The following is a 16,640-nucleotide window of genomic DNA, read 5'->3' as shown; positions in this document are numbered from 1 at the left end:
AATTAAAATGGTAGTGCTACCAAAGTTTTTATATCTCTTCACCCATATCCCAGTCCTCATTAAGAAGTCATTCTTTAAAACACTTGACCGATTAATAAGCTCCTTCCTCTGGGGCAATAAGATCCCACGGATGAGGAGATCAATACTACAACTCCCCAAAGAGCTAGGGGGACTGGCACTGCCTAACTTCCAGCACTACTACTGGGCGTGTAACATACACAAACTTTTATATTGGATGAGGGGCACGACACACAACTTAGGCCCGGTGTGGGTCGACATGGAACTCTCTTCCTCTAGACACTCTCTTCGCTCTCTGCTGTGCTCCCAACTCCCTATGTCGGTTACTGGACTCTCTGCAAACCCAATGGTGGTCGACTCCACAAAAATTTGGATTCAAATCAGGAAAAGCCTCGGCCTCCATAGGGCCTCTGACCTCTCCCCCACTTTTAATAATCATTTATTCTTGCCCTCTTGCACTGATTCTTCCTTTCAAGTCTGGTTTGACAAAGGGATAACCACTTTTAATGATCTCTATGACCAAGGGACTTTCATGTCTTTTCCAGACCTCGTAAAGAAATTCGACCTTCCCAAATCCCACCTGTTTCGTTTCTTCCAAATTAGGCACTTCACACAGAACCAGAACCCCAAATTCCCTAGTTGGCCCCCTGAAACCCTTATAGATTCACTAATGGTTCTTAACACCCGGAAAAAAACCGGCTAATCTCCAACATCTACAACCTCATTAGCTCCGCTACGGATACCCCAGGAACCGGCCCTAAGAACTCGTGGGAGCGGGAGCTGGGAATTGAACTGTCTGATGAGTATTGGAGTTGGGCATTGGACTCTGTCCACTCATCTTCCATCTGTGCGAGACACGGCCTCACACAGTGCAAGGTTATACACAAAGTCCACTACACAAACTCGAGACTCTCTCGAATGTATCCCAACATCTCTGACGCATGTAATAGATGCAAACAATCCCCTGCCGATCACACCCACATGTTCTGGTCCTGCCCCAGCCTTGCCACATTCTGGTCTGAAATTTTTTAAACTATCGGCACAGCCTACAACATTACTATCACCCCTGATCCTCTCGTGGCCTTGTTCGGTGTTCCTCTGCAGCCTCTACCCTCCAAACTGTCACATTCTGTTCTTGCCTTCTCCACTTTATTGGCCAGGCGACTTATTCTTTTTAAGTGGAAACATACTCAACCTCCATCCCACAATAGGTGGGTTAAGGAACTACTATTATCTATTAATCTTGAAAAGCTCAGATTCTCCCTCAAAGGCCCTACTGGCTCCCTGAATACCTTTGAGAAGACTTGGAGACCCCTTTTAAAGCACATAGAATCCTTGACATCCCTGCCTGGTTGTGACGACTGAGTACACCCCCCCCCCCCTATGTTTTTTTCCCCTATTTTTATTTTATTTCTCAAACTGTTTTGTCTTTTTATCTCAGTTATATTAGTATATTTTCATGTATTATATGTATGTTTGTTGTCGCTCTTCGTGGGGGTGGGGTGGGGTTAAGGGATAGGAAAGGGAAATGGGGGGAAAAAATGGAAGATGTATAATATGTATAACTGTCTGCATAATTTTGAAAACTCTTCCAATAAAGAAAGTTATTAAAAAAAAAAAAGTTTGGAAATGCAACTACATTTTTGTCAGTAAGCTACTTATGTATTTTTTATTTATTTATAAAGAAACACCCACTTGCGATAAGCAATAGCCTATCGGTTATGTTACAAAGGGTCAGATTAAACCGAATATATATATTTATTGCTTGAGATCCCTTGCATAATATTTGTATATCGTCTGATATCCCTTGTATATTCTTTGTATATATACACGGAATATCCCTTTACCTAGGTACAAGCCAGACCATAATATTCGTTCTCCTATTGGACAGCGACCCCTAGGCGCCAACGGCCATACCCCCAATGGCAAGTTCAAAGCCACCGCCAAGGCATGTCTCAACATGTCCAGGTTTGCGCAGTAATACGAGACAGAACTGAGGTTGGCACTAGATTATTCACCTTACGTATAAATACGTCGCAGGTGGATACAGCAGTAGTCTAGTCTTATCCCAAAGTTGAAGCCTTCACCACGAGTCAACGACCAAGTGAAGTGAGCAACTTTGCGTCTAAATAGAGCATTTATAACATGTGCGAATAGGATAGTAAAAGTGTCAGAGTTTAGTGAAATAACGTCAAGTTTGACCTAGTTAAGTGTGAAGGATAGTGCACAGGAGAATCTACACCGGCGACTGCAGAGCCTTTTCCGGCTGGATTATATTGCTTTGGTACCGTGGCTGCTGGAGCAGAGAACCGTCTACCCCACTATAGTGTGGGATCTACCCTGTGAGGAGCACCATCGAGCCCGCCTCTAGGACCACAGAGGCTGGCTAGCTTTCATCCATGCTGTCGCGCATACTGGATTATAGCTGCTGCTTTTGTCTGCCGATCAAGGGAGTAATGTACCGCCTCCCGTAGCTGGAGCTTCTTTATTCCTCGTTGACCCAGACTTTGCTCCCGAACATTCCTCTACCCTGCCGGCTTACAACCGGAGGGAACCCCCCAGTGTCTCCAGCTGACTACTAGTGTGCCTTATGTAATTGCTATGCTACAGTTGGCGTCAGTTATACCCATCTTACTATTCTCATGGACTTACGCTCTTGACCTACTTTGAGTGTTCTTCGCCTTACAAGCGCAAGTATAATTCTCAATCTGTAACCTGCCGTTGCTTGCTTAATAATAATAAATCCCTCCAAATAGAACTTTAGGTGTCATTGTCGTATTCTTGTGTGGGTGTTCACCAGATATATCATGTACTGTATGGCCAGTAATTAAAGTACATAACTAAGTAGTGGTTTAATAATACCATACTCTCAATACAGTCAGGGAATTGTACCCTTCAGTTACAGGTTAAATTTTTTAAGATGATGATTTGTTACATACCTACAGGATATATATATATATTAGTGTCGTCAGGTGATTAAAAAAATGTATAGATAGATAGATAGAAACTTTATTGCCATTTCAACACTGTTGATTGGGATTTGTCTTGGTGCCACGTACAGTACAGACAATGTTAAAAACATACAATATAAAAACACAAGAATACAATATAAAAACACAAGAGTACAATATAAAAACACAAGAATACAATATAAAAACACAAGAGTACAATCCCCACAATAAAGAGTTTTACACAAACAATTAAAAAGAAAAAAATGCTACAGTACCTAAAATAAATTGCTCAGTGTTCCAGTTTTAAAGTGCATATTGCCTTAAAGTGCATGTTGGCTGGTGCTAGCCCTTATTGTACAAAGTGCCTGTACATTTGTACTCTAGTTCAGGTGACGGACAGCCTCGGGATATGTACTGTTTTTAAAACGGGATGTCCTGCACCTGAGACTTTGGAGTCTTCTGCCAGAGGGAAGGGGGTTAAAGAGGTCGTAAGCAGGGTGAGACGGGTCCCTGATCACCTTTTCCCCTTTCCGCCGGATTTGTGTGGCATAAATGGAGGCCACAGAGGGGAGCTCACAGCCGATGATTTTTGACGCTGTGCGTACAGTTCGTTCTAAATGTCCCCTATCATGGACGGTGGTGTTTCCGTACCACACAGTCATTGAGAAGGTAAGGACACTCTCTACAGTGGCTCTATAAAAACTGAGCATCGCCTCCCTGGACACACCAAACTTTTTAAGCTGGCGCAGGGAGTGGAGCCTCTGGTGGGCTTTGCTAATTATGAGGCTGGTGTTAACTTCCCATTTTAAATTATCACATATGGTGATGCCGAGGAATTTGAAACTGTCCACCCTCTCCACCTGCTGGCCGTTTATGTACAGAGGAGGGTGGACTGCCTCCCCGCGCCGGAAGTCAACTATAATTTCCTTTGTCTTAGAGATGTTCAAAAGCAGGTCGTTCTCCTTGCACCATACAGCAAAGCTATCGACTTCAGCTCTATAGGCCGATTCATCCCCGTTCTTAATTAGTCCCACTACTGTTGTGTCATCCGCATATTTAAAAAATCGGACAGAATCAGAGTGGGAGGCACAGTCATTAGTGTATAGACAGTAGAGCAGAGGAGAGAGAACACAGCCCTGGGGGGCCCCGGTGTTCAAGGTCCTGGAACTAGAGAACAAATTACCTACTTTAACCACTTGTTCTCTGTCGAGAAAATCTAGAATAAAATAGCACAGAGACTCATCAATTCCGAGCAATTTAAGTTTTTCAAATAATTTAAAAGGCACAATCGTGTTAAACGCTGAACTAAAATCAATAAACAAAATTCGTACATCGCATTTTAATCGCATAACCATTTTATGCCTGATATTCTATATTCTATAATCATATTTCAAATTGCATGTGTCCGGATGGCAGAATTCAGTACTGTATCTACAAAACCTTCTGTTTAATCATCTTCCATCTATTAATTTGGTTAGATTTTTCAGGTCTGGTCAATTTGAGCATGGTGTGGGCGGCTACGTGGCGCAGTGGGCAAGGCGCTCGCAACGAATGCTGGAGACTAGGCTCGAACAGGATGCCTCGAGCCCCGCTCTCCACATTGCTTTCAGTTTAGCTGGTCGTCCGCAGTAATACACATTGGCCGTATTACGGGGAGGGAAACTGAAGGGTGGGGATCGGGCGTTGTGGACAGCGACTCCTACAGGTCGGTTGGTGCGCCTGCGCAGTAGAATCAAGAAGCGACGGGGGCGGGGCCCCTCCAAAGCCCAGACCCCCGACGCTGGAAGATCGAGCTGCGCAGGTGAAAAGATGCGACGGCTGTTACCTCGAGTATCGGAGGGGACTCGTGCTATGTATGACTTAGTCCACATTGCAGCCGGCTTGTGGGAGGCAAGAAACAACGTTCGAAGACAGGGGAGGGTTGAATTGGACGATATGAAAATTGGGATGGGAGAAAAATAGAAAATGGGAGAAAAAAGTGGATAAAAAAAAAGATGATGATTTGTTACATCCCTACAGGATATATATATATTAGTGCTGTCAGGTGATTACATTTTTTTATCTAGTTAATTACAGGATTTGTAATTAATGAATCGCATTTTAATCGCATAACCATTTTATGCCTGATATTCTATATTCTATAATCATATTTCAAATAGCATGTGTCCGGATGGCAGAATTCAGTACTGTATCTACAAAACCTTCTGTTTAATCATCTTCCATCTATTAATTTGCTTAGATTTTTCAGGTCTGGTCAATTTGAGCATGGTGTTATTCACAGTCAAAGATAAAACATTTTTTATTGATATTCTCATTTGGTTCATTACAATTTACTCAAGCCTACTACTAGTAATAGACACAGTATTTCTGACACTGGGAATACATTCCCTGAGATCCATAGATGTCCCTAGAATCAGATACCAAGAACATGCAAATGGACCATATTAAAAAAAAGTCTGTAAATGTGTATTCTACGTTCTCATGGAATGAATGAGATAAAAAAAAAAAAAACACACACATCTAGTTGGACCCCGACTGGAGGTGCAGGTCAGCGCAAGAGAGATGTATAAAACTAAAAGAAGAACTCCTCAGGACTGGTTTTGCTTTTTTTTTTTTTATTATTGCACAACGCATTTTGCTTCTGCTTCCTCAGGTCCTGAGGAAGCAGAAGCGAAACGCGTTGTGCAATAAAAAAAAATCAAAACCAGTCCTGAGGAGTGTGCGGCCCCTTCTTTTGAAGGTATTCTTCTTTTAGTTTTATATATATACAGTGTATTGAGTGAATACTTTTTTTTATAAATAAATGGCATTTTAGGGGGCCCCCTGGTGACTTCGGGGGCCCTATGCAACAGCATATGGCAAGAAACGGGCCTGAGTAGCATGATAGTAAAAGACTACAAAGGTTTTTGTTTTGTTTTTAGCATTTGGAATGATTTGGCGTTTCTCTCCCCTTGGGTGTTATTGTATGAAGAAAGCTGGCTCACAGACAGTGATGTGTTGTTATGCGAAAGTCACAGTACTGTACAGCTTGTTTTTAAAATGTTATTTTCTGTCGGGCTCCATTGTGATTGTTTGTTTCATCTTCCATCTCACACAATGGAATGGAGATGTCTCTTTTCTGTTCATTGATTTATGATGCAGCTCTCCATGTTATAATATGCTATATTCATATATATTGTATTACTCACAGTGGCAAGTTTGCCCTCTGGTGGTTGAAAGCAAGTGATATTCGGTAGTCAGTGGTCTCTCTTCTTGTGTACGCTAGCAGCTTACTGAGGAACAGCACTCATTCTTTGCTCCTCATTTGGATGATAATAATTTCATGTGTGTTTTTCCCCCATGCATTTCTTTGAGATAAGAGGATAGCATCTGTTCTTCATTCAGAGAGTGGGAGTGATTAAAGGGATATTCAGACCAGACAGGGTTTGGGTTTGGCTATTTAAATGGGCCAATGCACCAGCATGGACAATAACGGCAATAGCAGAAATGCTTCTTTAAATTACTATCCGTTACTAACGGGGTGTTAGATTATCGTGTTTTCAGCCTTTCGTTGATTGTTATCTGCCTCCATCTGCACTTCTGTGAAGTATCTGCGTTGTGGTTAATTAGTATTGTTGAGGCACTCATTCAGTGGAATTCTGTCCTCCCACACACTGGCTGGCTAAAACACTGTCTCTCTCCCCGTTAACACTTTGGGTGCCAGCTATTAGCCGTAGCCGTCTGTAGCGAGGCCACCACTAGATAGTAGTGTTGTCACGATACTGGAATTTCGAACTTCGATACGATACCTTGAAAAGTATCGATATTCGATACCATTTTCGATACCACAGGGAAAAAGGTTCAATCTTAAAATGTAAAAAAAGGTTTTTTTATTTTTTATTTCTTTTTTATAAATTTAGCTTTTGTTGCTGGTTGATTCTCCTCAGCTTCTCTCTGGTACTATACGAGAAGATAAATATAACACTTTTAAAACCCTTTGTTTATCTTTAGATCACACATTTTTAAAAATAACTGTTCATCTCACTTCAATCATTTTTATTGCAGAACATGGTATTTTCTCAAGCAGACAGATGTAAACACTGTAATCTGTGTTGCATGTACAATTAGTCATATTCTTACTTAACTGAATGCACATGTGTGTGTGTGTGGACTACTGTACTATTACAGGTATTGAAATGAACAATGAAACTTCCTTATACACATTTTTTTATATTTTTTTATGAATAATAAAATATCGATATTTCGGGAAATGAGTATTGAAACCGTTTTAAATATTCAGAATCGATATGTATCGATTTTTCGATATTTTTGACGACACTACTAGATAGATAGGGAACGGTCACCTTGTTTGTAGAGCTATAACTATATTTTATATTATAGCTATGGATACATTACTATGGCCCATTTGACATCGAGTATCTATCGTTCAATATGTGAAAAAGAAATAATTTTTTCATCCATACATTCCCGTTTTATACCGGGTTTTATGTATGGTTTTAGAGCGGTCTAGGGTAATTCCTGGGAGGCTGGTAATAGCCCGCAACTTGTATTATACTAAATCAGTGTTTCCCACAGGATTTTCAGAGACTATGGGGGGTGAACCTCCGACCCTCTAACTTCTTTTGGGTTACAGAACACTGGGGTACAGAACACTGGGGGTACAGAACACTGGGGTACAGAACACTGGGGTACAGAACACTGGGGTACAGAACACTGTGGTACAGAACACTGGGGGTACAGAACACTGAGGTACAGAACACTGAGGTACAGAACACTGAGGTACAGAACACTGGGGTACAGAACACTGGGGTACAGAACACTGGGGGTACAGAACACTGAGGTACAGAACACTGAGGTACAGAACACTGGGGGTACAGAACACTGAGGTACAGAACACTGAGGTACAGAACACTGAGGTACAGAACACTGGGGTACAGAACACTGGGGTACAGAACACTGGAGGTACAGAACACTGGGGTACAGAACACTGAGGTACAGAACACTGGGGTACAGAACACTGGAGGTACAGAACACTGGGGTACAGAAGGGCTTGCTCTAGTAAGAGCCTGATCCCTGCAGCCATCAATTAGGGGTGGGAATCACCAGTTTCATCACGATACGATACGATATTGATTCTTTGGACAACGATACGATATTATCCGATATCACACAGTCTGCCACGATACGATACGATTTGATTCAGGTGCCTGCGATCGATATGAGATGATATTATATGCCCATTTAACACAATCAGTAACATTTAAATCAACAACAAAAAAAGGCAATGGAAATATCATTTGACATTTTTATTTTTGATCTCTTCCAGACATTTAAATGAAAAACAATCTATTGTTTTTAGTACAAATAGACCTCCTGTTCACTTTTTTTTTTTTTTTTTTTTATATTAATATCCTATCACAGCGCTGTATTTTGGCTGGAAAAGGCATATTGGGAATCAGAAGGTGCAGTACCGGCCAGATCATGTTAATGGGGCTATCTCGAGAATGCAGTAACCCCCCCTCCTTCCCAGTCCCTAGTTTCTCTCTATCGCTCTATCAGCTTAGCTTAGTTAGCTCACGCTAATGCAACGTTAATTTCGGTATTTAACACGACGTGGGCATAAAGGAATGGCGAGGATGGAAAGCATGTTAGATGCATTTGACCCCTTGTGGGGAAAAAAACAACAGGCACTTATTTCGGGCAAAATAGGCGGACTCTGAAGCAATGCTGTCTAACGTCTACACACGCTGAGCTGCGCTGAGCTGCTGTTGTTGCAGCCGGGCGGATATGCTCACGAGGGGATTTTCAAAATAAGAGTATCGCAATATGAATCGATCTTTTTACGTTGCATCGATCCTATTTGATAATTGATAATATATCGATATATCGATCTGGATCGATGTATCGTCCCACCCCTACCATCAATACAGCAATACATCACAATATTTTGCATGCTGATATTATATCAATACAGTGGTGCCAAATATCGATATTGGGGGGGGGGGGGGGGGGGGGGATACTGAAGTTGTTATCTTATTACTTATTAGATGAAACAGATTATGTATAGGCCTATATATTTTTATTGTGTTAATAAAGTTTTCTGTTGAGGACATAATTTGCAGTTGAAAAAAGGTAATACATTGCAATATATTACTAGTATCGTGATAATATTGTATTGTGGGGCCTCTGGTGATTCCCACTCCTAGTTACTGTGTACTGTTTTGATATGATGTTGTCTGATGATGAGTACAGTGCTGTGAGAAGTCTAAGCAACATGATGACGACAATTGTCTTGTCTATGAATCGAATCTCCTGAAAGTCTGTCTTTAATACTAAAGAGTGTTGTTGTGCTCTATGGCTCACAGGTACACCTGGCAGGTCTCTGACACGCTTCAGCAGCCCTGAAGTCAGCAACACCACCACGCTGCTGCTCAGCCCGGACGGAGAGACTCTGTTCGTGGGAGCGCGGGATGCCGTGCTGTCGCTGAACATCAGCCAGCCGGACGCCATTGTATTGAAGAGCAAGGTGAGGGGCCTGACCCAGGGTCAGTTATCATATCACCACTGATCTTTCGCCCAATACATAATTTGTCTCAATGCACACAAATAATGCCAATGTCAGTCGTACATTTGTCAGGATTCTTTTTATTAATCGGCATGCATTTTCAAAACCTATTGCATAGGGGTGTAATGGTACACAAAAACGAAAGGTTATTTCATAACCTAGTTATATGAATACTGGCTGAGCGTCTCGCTCTGCCAATGAGATATCCTCTTATCTCCACGCACCTAGCGTGCACGCGAAACAAACAAATGCACCCACTTGCACGTGACCAAGCCACTCCCATGCGTCTCCCTATATGACGCCGGAAATGGTCACGCTCCACCTTCCCAGATCGATTTCCATAAGCGGAAAACCATCCAAGGGACCTCAGGGCGCTAAGAGCGAGACGCTCAGCGAGTATTCATATAACTAGGTTAGGGCTGTCCCCGACTAAGGATTTGGATAGTCGACTATGATTGGCCAACATTTGCCGTTAGTAGACTATTAAATATATATATTTTTTTATCATTCCATTTGGGCTGTGGGGGGTGCTTAATGTCTGAAGGAGTCGACTGAAGGCTTCTTGTCCTCTGAAAAACCATGCAATTGGTCCACTGATGGATACATCTTGATATTTGTCTAGTCTAGTGTGTTCATTAGATGGGTGAAATCCTCTTTCAGTGCCTCTGTGCCTGTTTTCTTAGGCAGTTAGCCTCTGGTATGCGTGCCATTAGCGTTAGCCACGCTTCTAGACCTCTTTTCTTTTGGAAAGAATGATAAAAAAAAAATATATATATATATATATATTTATTTTTTGTATTCGACTAAGAGGTTGGCAGTCGACTACGGCTCCTTTCGACCGATTAGTCGACTATTCGACTAATAGGGGTCAGCCTAGGGCTTGGCGATATGACGATATTATATAAATATCGGGTACAGTTCATTAACGATACACTTTTCTAACATATCGTGGATATTGTGATGTTTTCCCAAGAGGATTGTGTCGCGTCAATCTGGTCCACACCCGTTCAAACTTTTGAACAACGCCGCCCCCACAAACACACACTACTGCATCAAAGTTACTACTTATTATTAACAAAGGCATTCGTTTTGTGGCATTAACGTTATATAGTTACACGTTCAATAACATCAGCGTATTTACCCAAACATAGCAACGTCCGATGACGACATAGATAGCAAGCATTACTGTTCATATCTCAGCCCGTGCTGAGTTGTGTGTGCCCATTCTGCGGTCTGTTAATAAAGTTTTCAATCAGACAGATGTATGGAAAGGCTTTTATTATAACATTCGTTGCAGTAAAATCATTATGCCTCGTTTAGTCATGCTGCGGTGCGCTGGTAAACACTCGTCAGCCGCGAGGAGCTGTTGTTGTTGTTGTTGTCGTTGAGCTGAGCTCTTGTCAAAATCAATGGAGGACTTTCAGGAAAGTAAAAAACGCATAGCCAGGGTTCCCACGGACCTGGAAAACATGGAAAACATGGGATTCATTTTCCAGGTATGGAAAGGCATGGAAACTGAGCAAAAGTGACCAATTACATGGAAATAGAAACAGTTGTCCTGGAAAATTTTATTGGATGATGTGTAATAAAATTTAACTATTGAGCACAGAATTAACATGAGTTTATAAAAACCCTTTACACGTGAACAGCTTTTACTGTAGATAGAAATGGATGATCCCATGTTGTAGAGCATGCTCTTGGCATCCTATATGGTATATTGGATGTTGGAATTTGATGCAGGCAGCTTGGTGAGCCAATGGAGCCTTGGCATCTACAGTGAAACTTGAGTGAAACTTCTTATGCAAGTTTATCCTCAAATGTAAGTAGCTGTGTTTTTTAACTGTGTGGTAAACCTGGGTTTATCAACGTTAGTTAGTAAGCAGTGCAATCTTGCTAACTAGCTAGCCAACGTTAGCTCTCATAACGAGCCAGTTAGCCAGCGCCAGGTACAGTATCTAGCCAGCATTAGCTCTCATAACGAGCCAGTTAGCCAGCGCCAGGTACAGTAGCTAGCCAACGTTAGCTCTCATAACGAGCCAGTTAGCCAGCGCCAGGTACAGTAGCTACCAACGTTAGCTCTCATAACGAGGCAGTTAGCCAGCTCCAGGTACAGTAGCTAGCCAACGTTAGCTCTCATAACGAGCCAGTTAGCCAGCGCCAGGTACAGTAGCTAGCCAACGTTAGCTCTCATAACGAGCCAGTTAGCCAGCACCAGGTACAGTAGCTAGCCAACGTTAGCTCCAGGGGCGGGGCTAGGGGGTGGCTACTTGGGCTCAAGCCCCGAATGTTTTCTGAAAAGCCCCGAATCTATTTAAAAAAAAAAAAAAATCTTTTTTTTCTGACAATTCATTGTTACATGAAAATATGTTTGCACCAGATTTAGCAGAAGCTAATTTCCATCTGTGGTCTATCCAGCTGCTAACTGTATTTGAGTGAGTTAAGTCTTGGTGTCATGGTAGACTCAGACCTAAGCTTTAAATCACAATCAACAAGTTGACAAAAACTTAATTCTTCCACCTTAGAAACATAGCATTTATAAATCAAAAGGACGCTGAAAACCAGATCCATGCCTTTATTTCAAGCCAACTCGACTACTGTAATGCACTCCTTACCGGCCTCTCGAAAAAATACGATGATAACTATTTTATTGCAATGCACTATTGCATTATTTTATTCTATTTTACTAACTATTTTATTGCACTGCACTATTTTATTTTGTATCAGTGAATCATAGACGCCTGGCCATAAGAGCATTCGGAGCATCTCTGCTCTCCCACTATTGAACTTGGGGGAGCAAAGGTATGCTCTTGCTCCACCACTTTTTGATCATATGAAAAATATGATATACCCCCCCCCCCAATATATAAATCTAACCATAACTACGCTATGGTTAACTGAGTTTTATAGTGAAAAGAGCAGCTTTATTGGTCAAGATTGAAGGCTCTATATTGCCTGGGAAATTGCACGTACAGGTTAATTAAATTCAAAAAAAATCTGCCGCTTGCCTGCAAAAAAGAAAAAAATTATTAGAAAAGAAAAATAAAAAAAATAAAAAGGCGGGCACCTATCTGGGCTAAGCCCCGGATCTCCTATAATCCTAAATCCGCCCCTGGTTAGCTCTCATAACGATAACCAGTTTGATTTACAAAAGCTTTTACAAACGCTTTTACAGAGTAAGAGTAGTAGGGGTGAAACGATGCAACCTCACAACGATTAATTTCGATTATGATTACGAGGAGTTGAGAAGAGTAGGAAAAGAAGACAGGAGCGGACACGAGGGGAGGTGTGGAGAGGAGGACAGGATGAGATAGGAGAGGAGTGGAAGAGAGAACATATATCAATCCCAGTGCTCATGTGTTCCAGACTTCCAGTTCAATAAATTGTTGTTCATCTACAGCTTGTTGCATTATTTCATGCATTGATATTATCAATAAGACATAATCTCTAAGCATTTACAATGTAGACTTGACTGGTACATCTTTTAAATCAAGTAAGTAGTCAGGTGTCCTAGGGGGTTGTGTGTGTGAGGGGAGGGGGGGCGCGGATGGGGGCGGAAAACTTCAGGGGCCTATAGATCATCACTTAATATGGTACCTGGAAAATCAGGAGGTAGTATGGAAAAAAAATTCAAGGCAAGCGTGGGAACCCTGATAGCGCTTGCCGATTGGTGCTAAGAACAGCAGGGCGGGTGCAAGCGGTGTGACGTAATTGGCAGACTCTACTGTCAATCAAAATTATTCTGTTGCCGGCTGAATGATTGAATGAATGAAAACGTTATTAACACTTTCACTGCCACACACGAGATATCTCGGGTTTCCGATAGTTATGTTGAAAGCCACTCACGAGATTTCGCGGATTTTTTTTTTCTTTTTTTTTTTAGTGATCTGAAATCATATTGCATCACGCGAGCCTACCCGAGCGCCGCCGGCGATCATATGTGGAAAAAAGCGCCCCCTATCGTCTCCCAGATGACATAAGGGATTTTGGAATGGACTCAATGAAAATGGATGGGGGGAAAAATCCGGTACTCCACATTTTCCAGTCCACTGATCCAGCCGGGGTTACCACAGTTCATTCTGGAGCCTCTCAGCCCTGCGGAATCATGTGTACTACTGTATCACGTTGGATCCATACGCTTATCGATTTTTTCGAATGGTGATCAGGAATTGGAATATACCAGTTGGATACCATCTGATGTCAGGTAAGGAATCTATGTTATCAGTGTTAGGATAATCAGACTAATTTTGATGAAGATATAGGCTGTTTTGTGAAATGGGCTCTTTCGGTTTCACTGTAAAAGTCCCAAGAGGAAATGAACATGGCGATTATCCGTGCACGGCCCGAATGTGCTTGCGTGCACGTATAATATTGATCATCTAGCGTTTATTTGAAAACGATTCATAAATAGGCCGACGAATATCAACGTTCTGGAATATTCCAGTAAAAGACGATTATCATAGAATGTCCAGAATGAACAGTTTTTTAACTCAAAACGGGTGCTTTTCTAAATGCTCTGAAACGGAAATGAACCGATAAAAAAACAATCTGCCTTGACAGCACTGACTGGAAAAGTAGTCTTTGATAAGCGACGGGCAGATTAGACACATCATTTAAAACATAGATTAGGCGATATTAACGTTAACATTGAAGTGGACCGTGGCATCAAGGGGGTGAAAAAGAAAACCCGGCGTGGCACTCAAAGTGTTAAGGGGATGCAGACCAGAGAAAGACTTTCGTCTTGTTTACATCAGGGTCCCCCATTTTCAATTAATCATATTTCATATCTAAATCATATAATATCTCATTGCTAAATATATGCAATATATAATCTAATAATCCAATAATCTAAATCTAATATATAATATAAAAATGCTAAATGCATGGGTATTTTATTTTGTCTTTAATGTTAGCTTGCAAACTCAAATACTGTCTTGGTAAGCCTCATAATGAATTGTTTGGGGAAAAAAAGAAAAACATCGTGATGTGTATCGCCGAAAGGTCAGAAAATATCGTGATATCATATTTAGGCCATATCGCCCAGCCCTATGTCAGCCCTAAACTATGTTATGAAATAACCTTTCGTTATATATCATACTTGGCTATCGCGTCTAGCTCTGCCAATGAGATATGGGGCAGAGCGGACACGTGGCCCGACAAGTGTACCCCCTGAGGGCGCGTAAGCCCCAGCCAGGGAGGAGGGGAGTCCCGTCCACTCCCCCGTCCTAACGAAGGGGGGGAGGCAGTCAACTCCACCAAAGTGCGAAAAAGGGGGAACCAGGCACCCCTGAACGCACAGCACAGGCGGGACCACGTGTGACACAGCCCCCCGTGGCCCACACCCACACACCCCTGCTAGCCCACCAAATGGCGGGACGCAGGAGAGGTCCCAGACCTCAGAACCGCCTGGGAGACAGAACCCCCAGTCATGTCCACCAGGTAAAACTTAACGAAAGGACACGGGGAGGACCAGGAGGCCGCAGCACAGATGTCCTCCACCGAGCCCCCCCCCCCAACAGGGCCGCAGAGGCCGCCACACCACGAGTGGAGTGTGCCCTGACGCCCCCGGGGGGGACCTGTCCAACCAATGTGTAGCAAAGGGCAATGCCCTCGCACAACCAATGTGACAGGCGCTGCTTGGACAGCGCCTTACCCGTGCGAGGGCCACCGTAACAAACAAACAGTTGATCGGAAGCCCTGAGATCCTGTGTCCGACTGAGGTAACCCCCCAGTGCACGGACAGGACACGACAGGTGAAGGCTCGCCTCCAACTCACTAGCGTGAGGAGGCGGATGAAACGCCTGAACCACAATATCCCTGGAGCGAAAAGAGCTCCGGATATTCTTTGGCACGAAGACTGGATTAGGCCTCAGTCGCACCGCTATCGGCCCGAATAGACAGGTACTCAGGCTGCACCGAGAGAGCACACAGCTCACCCACGCGCTTAGCGGAGTTGATGGCCAAAAGGAACGTGGTCTTAAGGAGGTCCCAACTCGGAGACAGAGAACGTTCCACAGGCTTGAGACGGCAAGCGCCAAGCAGGAAACGTTTCACGAGAGGGTGGCTGAACAATGTTCTGCCCCCACTCTCGACCATACGCCACTTCCCAGCGTAAGCCGCGGTAGTGGACGGAGCGCGCACGTACCGGATGGCGTTAACCACAGAAGAGTCAAGACGCATCCCCACCAGATTCACTCTTTCAGCAGCCAAGCCTAGAGGCTGCCCCAGAACAGGAGGCAGAACAGAGTTCCGCGTGCCTGAGAGAGGGCCCGCGGTGACCACGGAACAGGCCACGGCGGGACCACCAAGAGCCGAATCAGGGCCGGGAACCACACAGCTGAGCCCCGGCCCGGCGCGACCAGGATCAAAGTCCCGCGCTCCTGACGTACCCACCCCAACAGCTGAGCTATCAGGTGTATGGGGGGGAATGCGTACAGAATCCCGGGCGGCCACGGAATCGGTCCCAGACCTGTCTGACTGTCTGGACGTAGTCCCCACTCGTCAGGGTGAGGACCGCCCCGCGACATCACATCTGCACCCACATTCACCCTGCCGGGGATGTGGAGAGCCCTCAGGCCGCGCAGATTGAGAAACGCCCATAGCCAGAGCTCGACCGGTGCAGACGGGGGGAGCGTACTCCTCCCTGTCTGTCGATATACGACGCTGATGTCGCGTTGTCCGTCCTGATCAAAACATGCTTGCCCACCACAAGGTGGCCGAGCCGTTTCAGGACCAGAAGGACTGCCTTCAATTCCAACACATTGAATGTAGTGCAGACCGGGCAGCATGGTCTTGCCAGCTGCCCCCTACTGCGTTGGCCCGACACGTCCCCATCCCGTGAGGGAGGCGTAGGTGAAGACCGTGACGTGTGACAGCCTGCTGCCCACGGGGACCCCGCTGGTGAGGGCCCCAGGCCCTCCCCAGAGGACGAGGTCCCCCAGTACTGACATGGGAACCTTCAGCCGCTTCCACTTGTCTCTCACCGGGTCCATTTCCATACTGGAAAAACCACCTCTGTATCCTCCTCATGAAGAGGAGGCCAAGAGGGACCACGTGAGCAGATGCCATCATACCGAGCAGGCGCATCACGGACTCTGATTCAGATGACT

General features: G+C 43.9%; 1 protein-coding gene across 3 annotated transcripts in view; it reads left to right on the top strand.

Annotated features, from left to right (window-relative positions):
* The window catches only part of sema4ab (sema domain, immunoglobulin domain (Ig), transmembrane domain (TM) and short cytoplasmic domain, (semaphorin) 4Ab), a 190,621-nt gene that overhangs the window by 81,222 nt on the left and 92,759 nt on the right, over nucleotides 1–16,640 (top strand). For all 3 annotated transcript variants that reach the window (XR_014619381.1, XM_084307497.1, XM_084307496.1), the window contains exon 3: nucleotides 9,335–9,495. Coding sequence is in view for 2 of the 3 variants with exons in the window: in XM_084307497.1 (XP_084163623.1) it covers nucleotides 9,335–9,495 (161 nt within the window). In the remaining variant the exon portion in view is untranslated. The remainder of the gene's footprint in view (nucleotides 1–9,334; nucleotides 9,496–16,640) is intronic.

The sequence above is a fragment of the Notolepis coatsorum genome (assembly GCF_963971535.1).
Source record: "Notolepis coatsorum genome assembly, chromosome: 2".
In the NCBI taxonomy this organism is placed as follows: Eukaryota; Metazoa; Chordata; class Actinopteri; order Aulopiformes; family Paralepididae; genus Notolepis; species Notolepis coatsorum.
Note: the sequence above shows the minus strand (reverse complement) of the source record. Positions and strands in the feature narration are given on the sequence as shown.